At 38.9% G+C, this 14,785-nt stretch overlaps 1 protein-coding gene across 6 annotated transcripts in view; it reads right to left on the bottom strand.

Moving 5' to 3' along the window:
- The window catches only part of kiaa1109 (KIAA1109), a 55,964-nt gene that overhangs the window by 28,995 nt on the left and 12,184 nt on the right, over positions 1-14,785 (bottom strand). For all 6 annotated transcript variants that reach the window (XM_079854460.1, XM_079854463.1, XM_079854464.1 and 3 more), the window contains exons 13-40: positions 14,465-14,556; positions 13,669-13,786; positions 13,433-13,588; positions 12,643-12,740; positions 12,327-12,505; positions 12,113-12,219; positions 11,232-11,425; positions 10,372-10,581; positions 10,059-10,196; positions 9,779-9,955; positions 8,635-8,763; positions 8,422-8,541; positions 7,923-8,203; positions 7,595-7,839; positions 7,319-7,514; positions 5,944-6,739; positions 5,153-5,223; positions 4,890-5,063; positions 4,255-4,375; positions 4,028-4,174; positions 3,821-3,942; positions 3,512-3,696; positions 2,982-3,203; positions 2,689-2,900; positions 2,439-2,590; positions 913-1,063; positions 660-812; positions 67-307 (exon numbers count right to left, since the gene is read on the bottom strand). In XM_079854460.1, the coding sequence (XP_079710586.1) occupies positions 67-307; positions 660-812; positions 913-1,063; positions 2,439-2,590; positions 2,689-2,900; positions 2,982-3,203; positions 3,512-3,696; positions 3,821-3,942; positions 4,028-4,174; positions 4,255-4,375; positions 4,890-5,063; positions 5,153-5,223; positions 5,944-6,739; positions 7,319-7,514; positions 7,595-7,839; positions 7,923-8,203; positions 8,422-8,541; positions 8,635-8,763; positions 9,779-9,955; positions 10,059-10,196; positions 10,372-10,581; positions 11,232-11,425; positions 12,113-12,219; positions 12,327-12,505; positions 12,643-12,740; positions 13,433-13,588; positions 13,669-13,786; positions 14,465-14,556 (5,187 nt within the window). The remainder of the gene's footprint in view (positions 1-66; positions 308-659; positions 813-912; positions 1,064-2,438; positions 2,591-2,688; positions 2,901-2,981; positions 3,204-3,511; positions 3,697-3,820; positions 3,943-4,027; positions 4,175-4,254; positions 4,376-4,889; positions 5,064-5,152; positions 5,224-5,943; positions 6,740-7,318; positions 7,515-7,594; positions 7,840-7,922; positions 8,204-8,421; positions 8,542-8,634; positions 8,764-9,778; positions 9,956-10,058; positions 10,197-10,371; positions 10,582-11,231; positions 11,426-12,112; positions 12,220-12,326; positions 12,506-12,642; positions 12,741-13,432; positions 13,589-13,668; positions 13,787-14,464; positions 14,557-14,785) is intronic.

The following is a 14,785-nucleotide window of genomic DNA, read 5'->3' as shown; positions in this document are numbered from 1 at the left end:
ACAAAATATAGATAAGATATAATGTTCAAAAAAAGCTCTATAAGATTTCAGATTTAATATAATTACCCGCATCAAACTCAAACTCGGCTCCATCAGCGCTGGTGTCACTCTGCAGGGCAGCACCACTATCCGGCGCCTGTGTCTGATCAGGCTCGATGGGGTCTGGCTCTTTGGGCTTAGGAAGCTGATTGGGACGTGGCAAACCAACCGCCTTAAAGCCCTGAGTGACAACAATGAATTTCATCCACTGACGCGCAAGTGCCACCATACCTTTCCTCAGGGTGACCAGAGCAGGCAGTCCATCATTCTAAAAAGATAAAGATGCATCCGTAATAAAAGATTAGCAAGGAATAATTAACAACAGACAGTTCAAAATAATATCAGTAAAATAAATGATTATTCTGCTTAAGCTGCAGTTACCAGTTTAATTTATTGCAATGCATTTTTCATGTTATCTAGCTCAAAAACAAGCCAGGACACCACTGCTAATACAATCTGGAAGAACATGGGTGAAGTAATTTCAGACTTTACAGCAGTCAATGAACCTGGAAGCCTTGGAATGAGCATCAACCAATCAGAATCAAGAATTCAACAATGTGGTAGTTTAAGAACATTTAATTCATATGCAAATAATGTGCTCTGCAAGCATAAAGACTTACCATGGTGGCCTCTTCTATAATGCTGTAATCGGCCTGCTGCAGGTAGCGATGTAGAATATTGCACAGTAAGCAGGACGGGTTCTCGTGAAGATATCGGGCTCGCTTTGTAACACGGTTATACTTGCTGCGAAATGGAATGTGAATACTCTTTTTCTGTTGGATTGAAGCACACATAAACATGCACGTAAAATTAGGTTGGTCCAAACCCTCAAGTCCATGGGTTTCTAACAGTGGAAGTATTAACAAGTCTGACCTCCAGGGCCTCAGTCATAATGCAGCCCATGACCGCGCACACACGTAGTGTGGCTTCCATGTCTAGTTTCTGTAGTGAGGATTTCAGCTGGTCAATGGGAACCAACCACGCACCGACCGCAGGGGTCGCAGTACTCAAGAGATTCAGCTGTCTGCAGACACATTCAACAACATAGAGCTCGTTAGCCATACAAATATCCATGATTTCCTTTGAACCAAATCAAAGACTCTGCAGCCAAATATACACTTAGGGCTGAAAATGGGGGGGGGGGGGACTCAGGGGGGACAGAGTTCCAGTTCAAAATGGAGAGAATTTCCATCTTTTATCAACATAATAGCCCCAAAGCCCTATGCAAATTACATACATAAATTAAATATAGTGGGATTTTCTGCTAGCCTGGTAATACCAAACTCTGCTACTTCGCTTTGCTTCGTAGACAGAGTCTGGAAGGGCATAATAGAAAAGCGTTTTCTTTCTCGCGGGGGGGCGCTTGTCTGAAGTTTAAAATCATTGGTTACCCGTAAGCCAATCACATAATGTTTGGTTATGGCGTGTGTTATGCGCATGCTCAGCCGCATCTAACTTCCACTGTAAACACATGTATGATGCGAAAAAAAAAACATCGAGCGAAATACCGGGGTGAACATGGCTGTGAACGACTTTTGCAGATTATGTGAAGTAAATCTACGCATCCACGGTACACGGTATGTCGTCACGGCTCTCAGCCCGCCCTCTGTTCGTTGATTGGCCGGCTGTTTTCAGGCCGGAGGAAAACGGAAAGCTATTACGCTATCTCAGACTGAGTACAGAAGTGAAATGAAATTGAGCGGAAGTACGAAGTCTGACGTAGTCAGGCTAATTTTCTGCATCTATGGTTTAAAAACATAAAATATGTCCCCAACTAGGGCCCCCAGTAAATCTTAGCCATTTTGTCCACTGTATACACATATATTCAATATGCATTCTCTCTCAAAACAACTACTAATACGTCAATATAATCAGCCCTTTTGAGATTAAATTGGCAAATACCCCTGCCCAACTGGTCATTTTACAAAAAGAGGAAATTCTATCTAATGTCAGCCTTGTTAATGAATTGTGCATGTTTTCTTTTTTCCAATATTCTCTCTCTGTGTGTGTGTGTATGTGTTTGATCATTGTAAAGTAAACAATGTAAAGTAAACAAAGTGTAAAAACAATTAAAATTGCGTGTACATCTTATTTAAGATTATTACATTTTATTACTTATATATCTGACATCAGTGGCTTCTGGATAAAACATATTTTTTATATTTTAATATATTTTATAATATTTAATTAATTGTTATTATTAATATTATTATATATTTTTGGCACGTTCTGATATCCAGAAAGCATATGCCATCAGTCACTCTGCTTTCTGGATATCAGAACAATCTGGATATCAGAACTAATATAAATATATAGTATATTATATAATAATATTATATATAATATATATTCAAATTTGTTTTATTTTATAAAAATATTCTTTATTTTTACGTGTGTACCTGGACATGGCTGGAGCTTGAGATCGAATGTTGGTTGGCGCAGCAAAGCTGAACCAGATCTCCTTTATAGTCAGCTTCATACTGCTGGAGTCAGGAGGCGGAGGCAAGAGGGGCAGGTCCTTTTTCAGATCATCTGACTCCACTCCCTCATCCTGCACACACAAACATGAGTGAGAAATAATGTGAGAAACAAAGACCTAAGGAAAGATCTCAAATGGACATTAACTATAAGTGAACAACATATGAGAACCTGTTCGTCAGAGTCTGAATTGTTGTTGGGTTCAGAGGCAGGGCTCTGTCCATCATTGGGCAGGTTATCATCAGATACATCAGTGCTGTAGCCACTTCCTGTCTGAGAACCACTAGAACCGTTTGATTTCGAGACTCCAATCCTGACGCCGTTGTCGGCCTCGCCCATCACGCCAAAAGCACTGTAGAGCACGGCCCCTGACTGCCGCCCACCTGAGGAAGATCCAGACATGTATTTCTTACTCCTGAAATACAATTTTTTATTGCTATCTGAAATTCACATGTGTATAATACCTTTGACAGTGAGGTTCTCAATCCCACACTCAAACATAATCCAACCCCATTTCTCAGGACTGGCCCCAGAGCGAGCATGGTCAGGGGTGTGTTCTGGGACGTGCTCAGTAGAGATGGAGGGCTCAGTCTCATCCACTAAAACAAAGTCATCAGTTTCTTCCAAACTGAAGAGAACCTTAGACTTCTTGAAAGGAATGGCAGTGATGGCACAAGCCCCAAGGTCTGTTAAAAACATAAATATGGAAAGAACTTAATTACAATTCCAAAAGGCATTCAATAAACAAAACGCACACAAATTGCTGTCATAAATTATTATTTAAAATATTGAGTAATCTGTTAAATTATTTATTACCGATTAGAGTAACTTCTAATAAAACGGAAAATCCATGCGATAGACAATGTCATTTATAATGTTATGATACAAAATTATTTGACTGCAGAATGCAGCAACTGGCCAATCAGAGTATTCTCAAGAGACGTGTAATAAATATAGCATACATACGGATATAAATGTGAGTGTGTGTGTGTACCTGATGAGTCCAGGCCGCGGAGTTGGCTGTGTATGCGATGTATGTTGAGTCTGGCTGCGATCTCCTTGCCTTTCTCAATCCCAGCATTAGAGCGGAGAGAACCGCTGGACTGAGGTGCCATCTTAGATGCAGACGAGTACTTCTCCATCATAGCAGAGGGCTTTTCGGTGTCCTCCACTATGCCCCTACACATCACACATTAACAGTCAGAGCAGTACAAACTGTCAAATACATACACACACACACATATACATATATACATATATGTATATATGTATATATATATATAAATTATACATTTGCAGTTACCTATTCATGCGCAGCTGAGTAGCAATCCGGTCAAAACACAAGGCCACGAGAGAGACATGTGTGACACTCTTATTGGAGGGTGAACCTTCTTCTACGGATGCCTGGAGTACACAAAGATTCACCTGCAAAAAACATGCACACATATTTACATCTACCATTTTTACATAACAAGCTTTCTCCCTTTCATACACACACACAAACAGGTACCTTTGGGACAGTGACATTAGCCTGCAAACCCTTTATCTTCACATTGTCAGGCTTGATTGACAGATCGGTTTGTCCATGCGGCGTGCTCAGAGACCCAGGGGTGGTTCCCTCTGTCTTAGATATTTTGTGCTCTGCTTTCGCTGTGCTCTGGAAAACGCAACATTCATCATGATCACGTTAAAGACTGAGTGTGCTGTCACGTCTCTATGTTGGTATTGATCACTTACAGACTCAGAGACAGTGGATTTACTGATCTGATACACTTCATTAAGCACTTTCCCATGCAGGTCATCCAGGATTGATGCAGGGTGGCGAATACTGGCAAAGTGAACCATGGACTCAATGTACCTGGACAGAACAACAAAGATGATTTCACAAACACTGTGGCATTTAGTAAAGACCCCATTAAATCACTTGACGAGAACATTTTTCTTTCCTGCGAGTTATTTCCTATGTTAGCAAAACATACTGAAGGGCTTGTTTGTTCCTTTTCTAAACAGCCAATAGGCTTTAGGCATATCACAGCCATGATTTGGATGCAAGTCAGATGCAGTTGGTATTAGGAAAAGAGACATTCTCATTCCAGAGAGCATTTGTTTGGACAAAAACTGTGTAGTGCATGATTAGTCATTCATTTTCAACCAAAGGCATTCAAGAAACAAACCAAAAAACAACACAGAAATGTATTTCAGCCACATTATTCATGATAATATTGACTCTTTTTTTGTTCGTAAAAATGCAGTCTATCTCTTTGGTTATTTAATATTATCATAATATCAGACAGAATGAAAAAACATAATTTTGGAGTCATGGGGTTTTTAAGCACAAGGTGGGCAATGTGAGAGCTGCTGTGATGTCTGACCTGTCTAATGCTTCAGCTACTAAAGGAGTAAGGACCACATTGACCGCCCCTTTGACCTCTACGATGGCTGTGGTTCTCGTCTGGGCAAGAGGCTGATCAAGGGTCCAGTCCTCTGTCACTGTGTCCTCGTCAGTGTTGTCCATCGCCCGCTTGTCAAGGGGTGTGTAAGGTGTGCTGCAGATACATGCACACAAAATGCATGCTTGTAATTATGCTGCATGATACTGAAACAACCACTGTTGATTTGATATGTCTCGTATTACCTATTTATATCGCCCATGAGCTGAACTCCTCTGTCCAATAGAGAACTGGCAGACAAACCGGCCTTCACCATCTATAAAAGGACACAAATACAATTATTGACAACATATAATGAAAGAACAAACAACATGCTTACACATGGGTGACTTTTACAAAGAACTTAAACAGGTCATTTTACCCCAAAGTTACTCTTTGCATGAAGAAAATTAAATGTAATATGTAATTATCATATTACATACTGTTAATTTAGTAAATGAACATTCAGTAATGTCTTTATTTAAATAATTATATTTAAATAATTAGAATCAATATTAATTACTAATTACTTTTAAAATTAATTAATTACAGGTTAAATTAATTAATTATTATTATTATTATATTTCATATTATTAATAATTATTATTCATGACAATAACATTATTTCACATTATTATATAAAAAGTACTTTACAATTTATATAATAAAATAATAATGTTATATAATTTACAATTTATTTACACAGGACAATAAATAAATGTATACATTTATATATTAATTTAAGGACAGGGCTTCTTTTTTTAAAACATTTATATTTATAAAATGTTTAATATATAGTTAAATATATTCATAAATTACTATTCATTTGGGAAGGGTTGCTAATTTTTTCAGGAAATACAAATATAATTAATTTTATTTATGCAAATATTTGTTCCCGATATTGGTGGTGAAATATGACCTGGACATTTCTTCATTAAATTCACCACTGCATAAATAATATTTTACAATGAAGGAAAAACTTGGAAAAAATATTTACCTTAAAAGACGGGATGGACAACTGGTCAAAGGAGGCGGAGCTCTCCTCACTTGTAGGCGTGTCAAGGTCAAGTGGGCGATGCAGTGATGACTTAGATGTTCTCTTATTGGTTGGCTGCTTAACAGTCCAGTTTGACACATGATAATGTGCAAGGTAAGTTTGGTAACAAGCCATTAAATGTGGCTGTGTTGTCAGAAGGCCAGTCTCCGCCTTCTCGGTTTCAACAGATCCCTCCTCCTCCAATCCAAGTGCAGAGACAAATGAGGCTTGGGAGGTATGGCTAGGTATCGGAGGTGGGCGGCTCTCAGCGATTGACAGAGGTCCTTCCACACTGTGGTATATGGAGGTGCGGCTGTGTTCTGTGTGGGGCTGACCCTGTTGTCTTCGTCTGCGTTTCCTCCCTGGATAGGTACCTGGACCTTCATCGCTACTGATTGGCTCAAACTCCTCATTGGCGCTAAAGTACGCTTCACTGTCAGCCACAGACATGGAGGAGTCAACAGAGCGGTACTGATGGAATGTGCTAGAATCAGCTGATGGAGTGAAAGGAAATGCTCCGTAGCTTCTTCTCTGCCTTGGCGAGTCTAGAACGTTCTCGTCGCTACGGGAAACCTCGCTACTAAACTGCACACCGGTAGGAGGCGTGGCTTTCTCTGCGAAGACAGCAGCCGATAGGCTCTTGGTGCTCCCAAGGCGAGCTGATTGGACAGAGGACTGGCGTTTTAAAGGAGAGCGGAGCGGAGAGCGTAAGGGTGGAACCTCAGGGATTGGACCATCAGTGGTTACATTCATTAACCTGAAAACATACACACTGTAAAATACACATACAAACAAAAATGTAGTGGGAATCGAGAACCTGTTTTTATTCAGAACCAGTTTATAGTTTTTTGGAGCTTACGCTTTAAGATTGAGTTTTGCGCTAGCTGTCTGATTTGTAGGAGTTGTGAAAGGCAATAAACAACCTATTCTTATGATTGGTTATTTTTAGTGAGTCAGTCTACAAGACTTATTAATCAGAAATTAACTAATTAATCATCGGTTATTACCGCCAAGACATCAAGCTGTTAGCATAATTTGTGAGACTTAAATTAGTGTACACTACCATTCAAAAGGTGAGTAAGCTGAATAATTTGGTTCGGCAAAGCAACATTAAATTGATCTCAAGTGGCAGTAAAATTATTTTTCATATGACAAAGGTGCTTACTGGAGCCCAATTCCACCTCATATTAAAAAGGTGAGAAAGTTTAAAATAAGGAATAAAAGTCTAATTGTGAAATACAAAGTTTCCATTGCAAGACTAACTCACAATTGAGATATTAAGACGTTATGGAACTAGAATTGTTTTATACGATACAGAAGCACGAGTCCGACTCACTCAATAGAAGGGGAGGGACTCTCTCGTTCTCCAGCTAACAGAGGCAGGGCAGCACTGGAGGAAGAGTTTTCCTCAGAGGAAGAGGCAGAGCTGTGAGAGCGCAGAGGTACGTGAAGACTAAGGTGCTGGCCACGTTTCTCCAAGTCCACCATCGGAGCAGGAGAACACACATCTCTTCGCATAGCGACACCTTTGGCTGCAAGTAAACCAATAAAGTAAGCATAATTTACATGAAACCCAATCGGCATCATCAAAGCCACACAAAAAAGAATATACCATCAGGAAGTTTAGGAGTTTCCTTAGTGACGATCCATTCCCCTGGATGTAATAATGACTGTCCATAGGACAAGTCACTCTCTGCACTGACGCTGGAGAAAGCGGAGCTTGATGAGGGTGTGATTTCCTCCAAACGGAAGAAGTCCAGGCCACCAACCGAGCCGCCAAAAAAACGGCATCCACCAAGACAACCACAGCGATTCCGGCTTCGCTTATATTTCTCCTCCGGCCAAAGGAACCAAAGTCTAAAACACACATAACAATATGGTATATATGTTTGCCTGCACATTAAGCAATATACAAAATACAATAAAAGAAATGCTTGAACCTTTTTGTTTTCATGTCATGAAGCTCCAGGAACTGCCTCTGGACCTCATATTTGGCTGGATGGTCAGCGGCTAAAGCCACATCAGCCGTCATGAGGTTAAAGTTCACCGAACCGGCTTCAAGCCAATGAGAGCGCCGAAGGAGGGGCGGAGGGAGGCCAAGCCGTGCAACTTCCTGTTGCTCGATGAACTGAGCGATCACTACGTCTTGCAGAACGGCACTGATGCCTTCGCCGACAGCAGCTGTGTGCAGGTTACACGTGGCCAACCGCAAGGCTCCGGTCTGATGGGCATACAGACAAAACAGTTCTTTTAAAATCGCAATGTTAATTTACAATAACATTTTACAATATTTACAATCTAAGTTTGTACTGTATTTTTGATTAAATAAATGCAGCCTTGTTGAGCATAAGAGGATTCTTTCAAAAACATACGAAAAAATTTTAATTACTCCAAACTTTTGACTGGTAGTGTACATAATCATCTCTGATAGTCACGAACCTTAATATTGGCTGCACATCCGTGTTCAACAATGAAAACCTGGGCTCCATCAACTGTCAGTCGAGTCATGGTGTACTTCAGATCCTCTGATGTGCGACAGGGACCAGGCAAGGCTGCATTCTACACATACAGACAAAGACTCAGTAGTGCAGTCATTTTGAAAACGATGTGAATATGACAACTCGGGGATGTGTGTGAGCGTTTCTGTAATACCTTGGCATCACAGACTCTACGATCAACTCCATGTTGGCAGGTGACAGATGGTTTTGGCTGTTCAAGCTGGAACTCTCGGGACAGTACATGAAACACAAAACTCTCGCCCCATTCAAGAAGAGAAGCACACTGAAACAAACACAACCAGTGATTAACACTAAACTGTGATTAATGCGGTCACTAGAGTAAAATAATAATTCTTGTATAATCTCTCTTTTAGTGTCACACTTAGTAGCTTTTTAAGGGGAAAAATATGTGAAGGTTCACAATTTGTTTGGATTACCTTTATATATAAATACATAATATTAATGACAATGACCAATTTATTTTTATTGCTATATCAGCCTCAAATTCCAGATGCATGGCAAATAAAAAATAAAAAACATTGTACTTTTTACAACATTATAATAACTATAAAAGATCTTTTGGTTTGATATTTCATACAAATGTTAAACTGATATAAAAGGAACATTTCAGATTTCATTTAGTGCACAAGTAACATTTCTTATTACGGTATTATCAATGCTGAAAAAGTATCAATGTTGTGTTGATTAATATTTTTGTGGAAACTGTGATGCTTTTTTTTCAGGATTCTTTGATTCTTAGAGAAATTTCAAAAGAACAGCATTTATTTAAAATGCAGATCTTTTGTAACATTATAAATGTCTTTACTGTCACTTTTGATCAATATAATGTTTCCTTTCTGATCTTACTTTTGATTGGTAGAGTATAAGGTATAAATAAGATGAAATTAATAATAAGCACAAAAAAAATAAAATAAATGTCTTTGTGTGGCATTCTGTTGATTACCTATGACAATTTTGACGTGTCCCTCAGTGTGTACAAACGAACAGGAAGTAAGCAGCAATACAATTAAATGTTCGAACATTCTTTTCTGTGGATTTTCACATACTGTTGGTGCTTTAACAAAACTCCAGCCTTCACATTCTTGCTTTTAAATTCTCTGGCCCACATGCCTGTTATAAGTGTAACTTCTGTAAACATTTTCATTCAATCAATCACAAAGAGGGACGTGTCGAAATAATCTTTGTACGAGGTCATTATGCCACAGATATTGCTAGAAATATTCCTTTACAAATGTCAAGCATCCCTTTTGTAGTGTCAAAATTAATGACTGAGTCACCTGTGGCACACTAACTCTTCCTGTAAGAGCTCCAGCCTGAACGTCGATGAGCCAAGCATATTCCAGTGTGTCACTGCCCGCCGGTAAGCCCTCCACTGAGAACATGGCGTGGGCTCTCATCTGCAACCCTGAGAGGCTCAGATGCCCATCTCGCAGCACAGCATCAACCGTAGGCCGCTAAACACACAGAAGGGAATAAATTACACAATACAGAAACATGACAACTTTAAATAACAGCACCTGAGAGAATATGAATGGGGTCACTTCCTCCCACTCCCACCTGATAGTTATCGCTGACAAACACATGTAGAGGCGAGAGAACAAGCTGTAACATGGTCTCCTTATAACCCTTCTTCATCTCAAAGCAAAGACGCTCCAGGAAGCCTGTAGGACCCTCTGGGCCGTCACTGCTACAGTGCTGCAGACAAGAGCACAAACAAGACTTACAACCACACTTGCGATTCCTAAAGGAAATATCAGTGCCTGCAAGGCATCAAAACAATAGTCACACTATCACAAATATGCCATCACTGATGTCTAGGACACTGGCTTCTATGAATGAAATCGCTGGTCTCCTCTGAAGCGGTACTGACCGTTGGAAGGCGTCCATGGACCTTGTGCAGATTGACGAGTACGGTGATGTCCCAGGGCCGTAAGGAGAGAGGATGTGGTGCGTCTTTAGAGCGGTTCTCCTCCAGGCCAACTCTGGTCCAACCAGATGACGAAGAGCAGGAGCTCAGCACAGGGCTGGACAGAGACTCCTCAAAGTCTGTGTACATGTCATCCTCTCCGAAATAGTTTTCCTGCACATTACATTCAACAACAATCGTTGGGATATTGCAGACAAAAAAAGTCATTATTTACTCGCCCTCATTTCTCTGTTATTTGTATCTGTCATTATGAATTGTCACTATATGGAAAAAGACGAAGAGAATTACCATTTTGTGTTTCACAGAGGAAAATAACGGGTTTTGTAGGACACGAGTTTGAATAAATACGAGTCAGTGGTTTTAGTGATTAGACACATCTGCACAGTTTAAAGTCAAAGTGAAATCAAAATTGACAATTCTTATTTTTAATGGAATATTATAAATAATTTATCTATGCACATCCTTATTTAAAAAAAAAAAAATCATGTGCCCTCATAATCTTTAATCAAAATAACTTCCCCTCCCTCTTGCAGTGACATCTCTTCTTTTCTCTAATGACGTGTTTAATGGCGAGAGGCCGGGACAACCTGTCTCTCACATGGCATCACAGCAAAAGCAAACCACAACCATCCAATCAATTCCAGATGGACAAAATCAAGTCCCAACCTACATTCTTTCTTGTTCATGCGCACCGATTCAGCTGATTCACTGGGATTAACGTCACAATATGGAAGAAAAGTCTCTCGCAATTTCTGTTTCATGGCGACTTAAAGTTGAGTACATATGTATGTATACATGTGTACCTTGATGGACACCAGCGCTCTGAGGAGAGGACCATAAAGGGTGATGTGGGAGTCTGGGCTCAGCTCCATCTCCACATGTAACCGGTCAGGTGGCAGCAAGCTGGGGTCAGAGGAGATTCGAGGTGGAGGAGGCACAGGTGGAGCGAGCTCTGGCGGGCGCAGTGCTGACAGCATGGACTCCTCTATTTCTGACACTGTAAAAAACACGTAATGTAAGGTGAAGTGTAAACAGGTCAGATTCTTGAATAGCAACAGAGATAATATAAGTAAACGTATTCCCTACACTGCAAATCAAAAGTTGACACTTAACTGAACTGATTCATTTAATCGATCATTTGAAATGAGACTAAGTATTTTGCTTAAATGCTTGAATTTTTTTTTACAAAGTTTACAAAAATAACATTTTAATTAGTGCTGTGAACTTTTATTTATTTATTGTGTATTAACAATTACAGAACTTTAAAAAATATAACAACTAATTTAAGTAAACTGATTCACATTATATATAATACAATATTGACAAACCATTTATAAAAAAAATGCCACATTTATTTGTGCTTTTATATGGTGTATAACTGTATATAAATAAGTAATAGTTACAAGTTAAAACATTTGGTATAATTATTCTATGTAAGAATCTTATGTTTTATGTAAGGATCTTCTATTTACTTCCGCAGTTACACATGCATCTCACATATTGGCCAATGGGCCCCAAATTAAATGTCCAGCATAAATAGTTTAAAAATCACCCCACTATGCACTTTATGATGTTGGTTAAAAAAAAAATTAAGTTTTTATTTGTTTTACCATATTTTGGTCACTAGATACTTATCTATACAGTAAGTTTTTGCAAGATTTATTGGTATTATTCAAACACCTACGTGATTGTTTGAGCTGCTGGTCAGATTTCTGAGGGTAGATGGGATGCCAAGTATAGTCTATAATCAGCAGGAAGTTCGGCACACTCCAGCAGTCCACCCAACCAGCCCTGGAAACAAACACACACACACAACAGAAGAGTCAAAGGGCAGCGCAAGCAAGAAGCAGCAGAAAAGAATAGGGACCGAAATAGAGCACTGATGCTCTTTTACTCACGCTTGAGTCATGTTCCTCCAGCGAGGTTTGCTGTTTTTGGGAGGTGCTCCTTGCCCCTCTGTTGGCATATTATTTTCTGGAGGGGTCTTGTAATGCTGGTAATCCTTAGTAAGGGTGAGTAGCGGGTACCGGCTTGGGTTACAGTCAGGCAGACACAAGCGCATGTCTGTGTCCTCAGCCTGTATGGGAGTTCAGTGTCATTAGGAGTGGATTTAGGTGAACTCTGATGTTTTAATGTCAGGCTGTAATGCTTGATCACACATCATTCAGCACAGCAGACAAGTGCGTGTAAATGTTTGCGAGGGTGTACACTCACTCTCAAACAGAAACGTGTGTTACAGGTGGCCGGGACAAACTCGTGAAAGGGCAAAGTGAAGTCAATATTCAGCGTTTCCCCACAGGCAGCGATATAAACTACAGACAAAGAGCATGAGCAGGTTGTGAGTTTTTCAGAAATCAAGGAAAATTCTAAATAAAACCAAACTCTAGAGTTTAAACTAATGTTCAGCAGTGAGCTTGATGGCGTTTTAAAATTCCTTTTGTTCAGCACTACTACAGGAAAGCATGGGAATTACTATCCTTAGTCCTTACTACTAATCTGTTTAGATCTCAAATAGTCTGAAAATAATAAAAAAAATTAAAAAAATATTTTGAAAAAATGCTAAAACATTTTTACTTTGGCTTTTAACTAAATGACTTTTCAGAAGCATTCTATGCATTATGCTTATCAATCAGCAAGTAATCAATAAATAAATACAACAAAAGTCCTTCTTTTGGACGAAGAAACAATAGAACGGTAGATCTTTAAAAAAAAGTTGATAGACCAACTTTTGGATGATAGAAAAAATATATTTTAATATAATCCAACAAATACAATTCAAACCACCATCATATATAAACATCATGCACAATTAGAAATGGGTTGACTAATTTTCCAACAACCAGCTAGTTGATTAGTGACTAGTTTATAGAATTATATAGTTTCAGAATTGCGTGCCATGCGTTTTCAAAGCCGTATTAATTTGTTAGATTTCCTTATAGTGTTTTCATTTCTCAAACTCTATATTATTTTTCAGTCTTGCATCCATTATTAAAGTCTTGCTTACCATTCTCCTGCTGTTTGGTGGAGCAGTCGATCCAGTTGTGCTGATTGGCAGCCCAAATCATCTCAAACTGGTGAAAAAGTATCTTAAACTTCCATGAATATGGAACGAATGAGTAAATGTCCGGTTCACTGTCGCTGGCCCAGTCCTGGATCAGATCTACGGATCACAACAGGAGGAGGTCAGCCGGAGGACAGATATCAGCTCATGGTAACTTACAGGTAAAAGAGAAACATTACCTGTGAAGAAGTTTTTCTGTGCATAGATGAAGTGGTACGTGGCTTTGTAAACCTCGATTTCACACTGCCAGGACTGGGGCATATTCCACACTCGCGGATAACTGGCTATGACATGAAACTGAGGAGTTCAAAGACAGTTGTTTATATGCAGGATAGTTCACTAGTTGTTTTATTTAGCTTTTTAAATTTAGTTTATTATAGCTTTAGGATTTTAAGGTACTGTAAGTGTTTTTGTGGGAATATGATGCAAAATATGTCCCATGCATTTTTAAGCTGAACATTTAAGACATGTACAAGGACATTAAGAGAATGTGTAGATTTAATTGTTTTTATCATAGGTACTATTACAGTTATCCCTCATAAAACTCAGAGTTTATAATCATCACTTGTTTCAAAAGCCCAAAACACATCTATGCCCTCCCCAAAGATTTTACAAAAACAAGTGTTGAGTGGGCAAATGTCAGCAAATTGGAAATTGGCCTCATAACATGCAATATCTGAAATATTACAAAGATTACTTCTCTAAATTCAACTTTTGTAACAAATTTCCCATCTTCGACAATAAATACCAAGACAATTACTGTCAGATCTCAAATCGCCTGCAGCAAGCAATGTTCCCTTTACCTGTTTTAGTGAAGAATAGCATAGTTTTCTGCATTAAAAGTTTAGTTACTCAGTTTATTTGAAGGGCTATGCTTGGAGTCTATATGAATAGGTCAGACCAGACAAGTCAATTTTGAAAATGTGTAGTTTTGCATATCTCTAACAAACACACAAAATCATGTGCCGTACTCACAGCAAGCATCTCAGCCTCTAGCAGTGTCCTGTACTGCATACTGCTGGTTGTATCAACATGTAATAACTGGCCTTTAACAGTGGGAGAATAACCTAAACAGAGGTTTAAGACAAAAACAGTATTAGCAAGATATGAAACAGGAGGGGAAAATTGCCATTCATAATATAATGTGTCAAGTGAAATTTACATTAAATGTACATTATGTAATTTTTTTTGTTTAAAATTAACAAAATTTAAATAATGAGTCAATAAATCATCAATCCTTCTTCCACAAGGTGTTTTTCTCTAACCCTGATTCACTACGGTAAGTCTATTATAAGT

The sequence above is a fragment of the Squalius cephalus genome, assembly GCF_949319135.1.
Source record: "Squalius cephalus genome assembly, chromosome: 21".
In the NCBI taxonomy this organism is placed as follows: domain Eukaryota; kingdom Metazoa; phylum Chordata; class Actinopteri; order Cypriniformes; family Leuciscidae; genus Squalius; species Squalius cephalus.
This window is presented reverse-complemented; position numbering and strand designations above follow the sequence as displayed.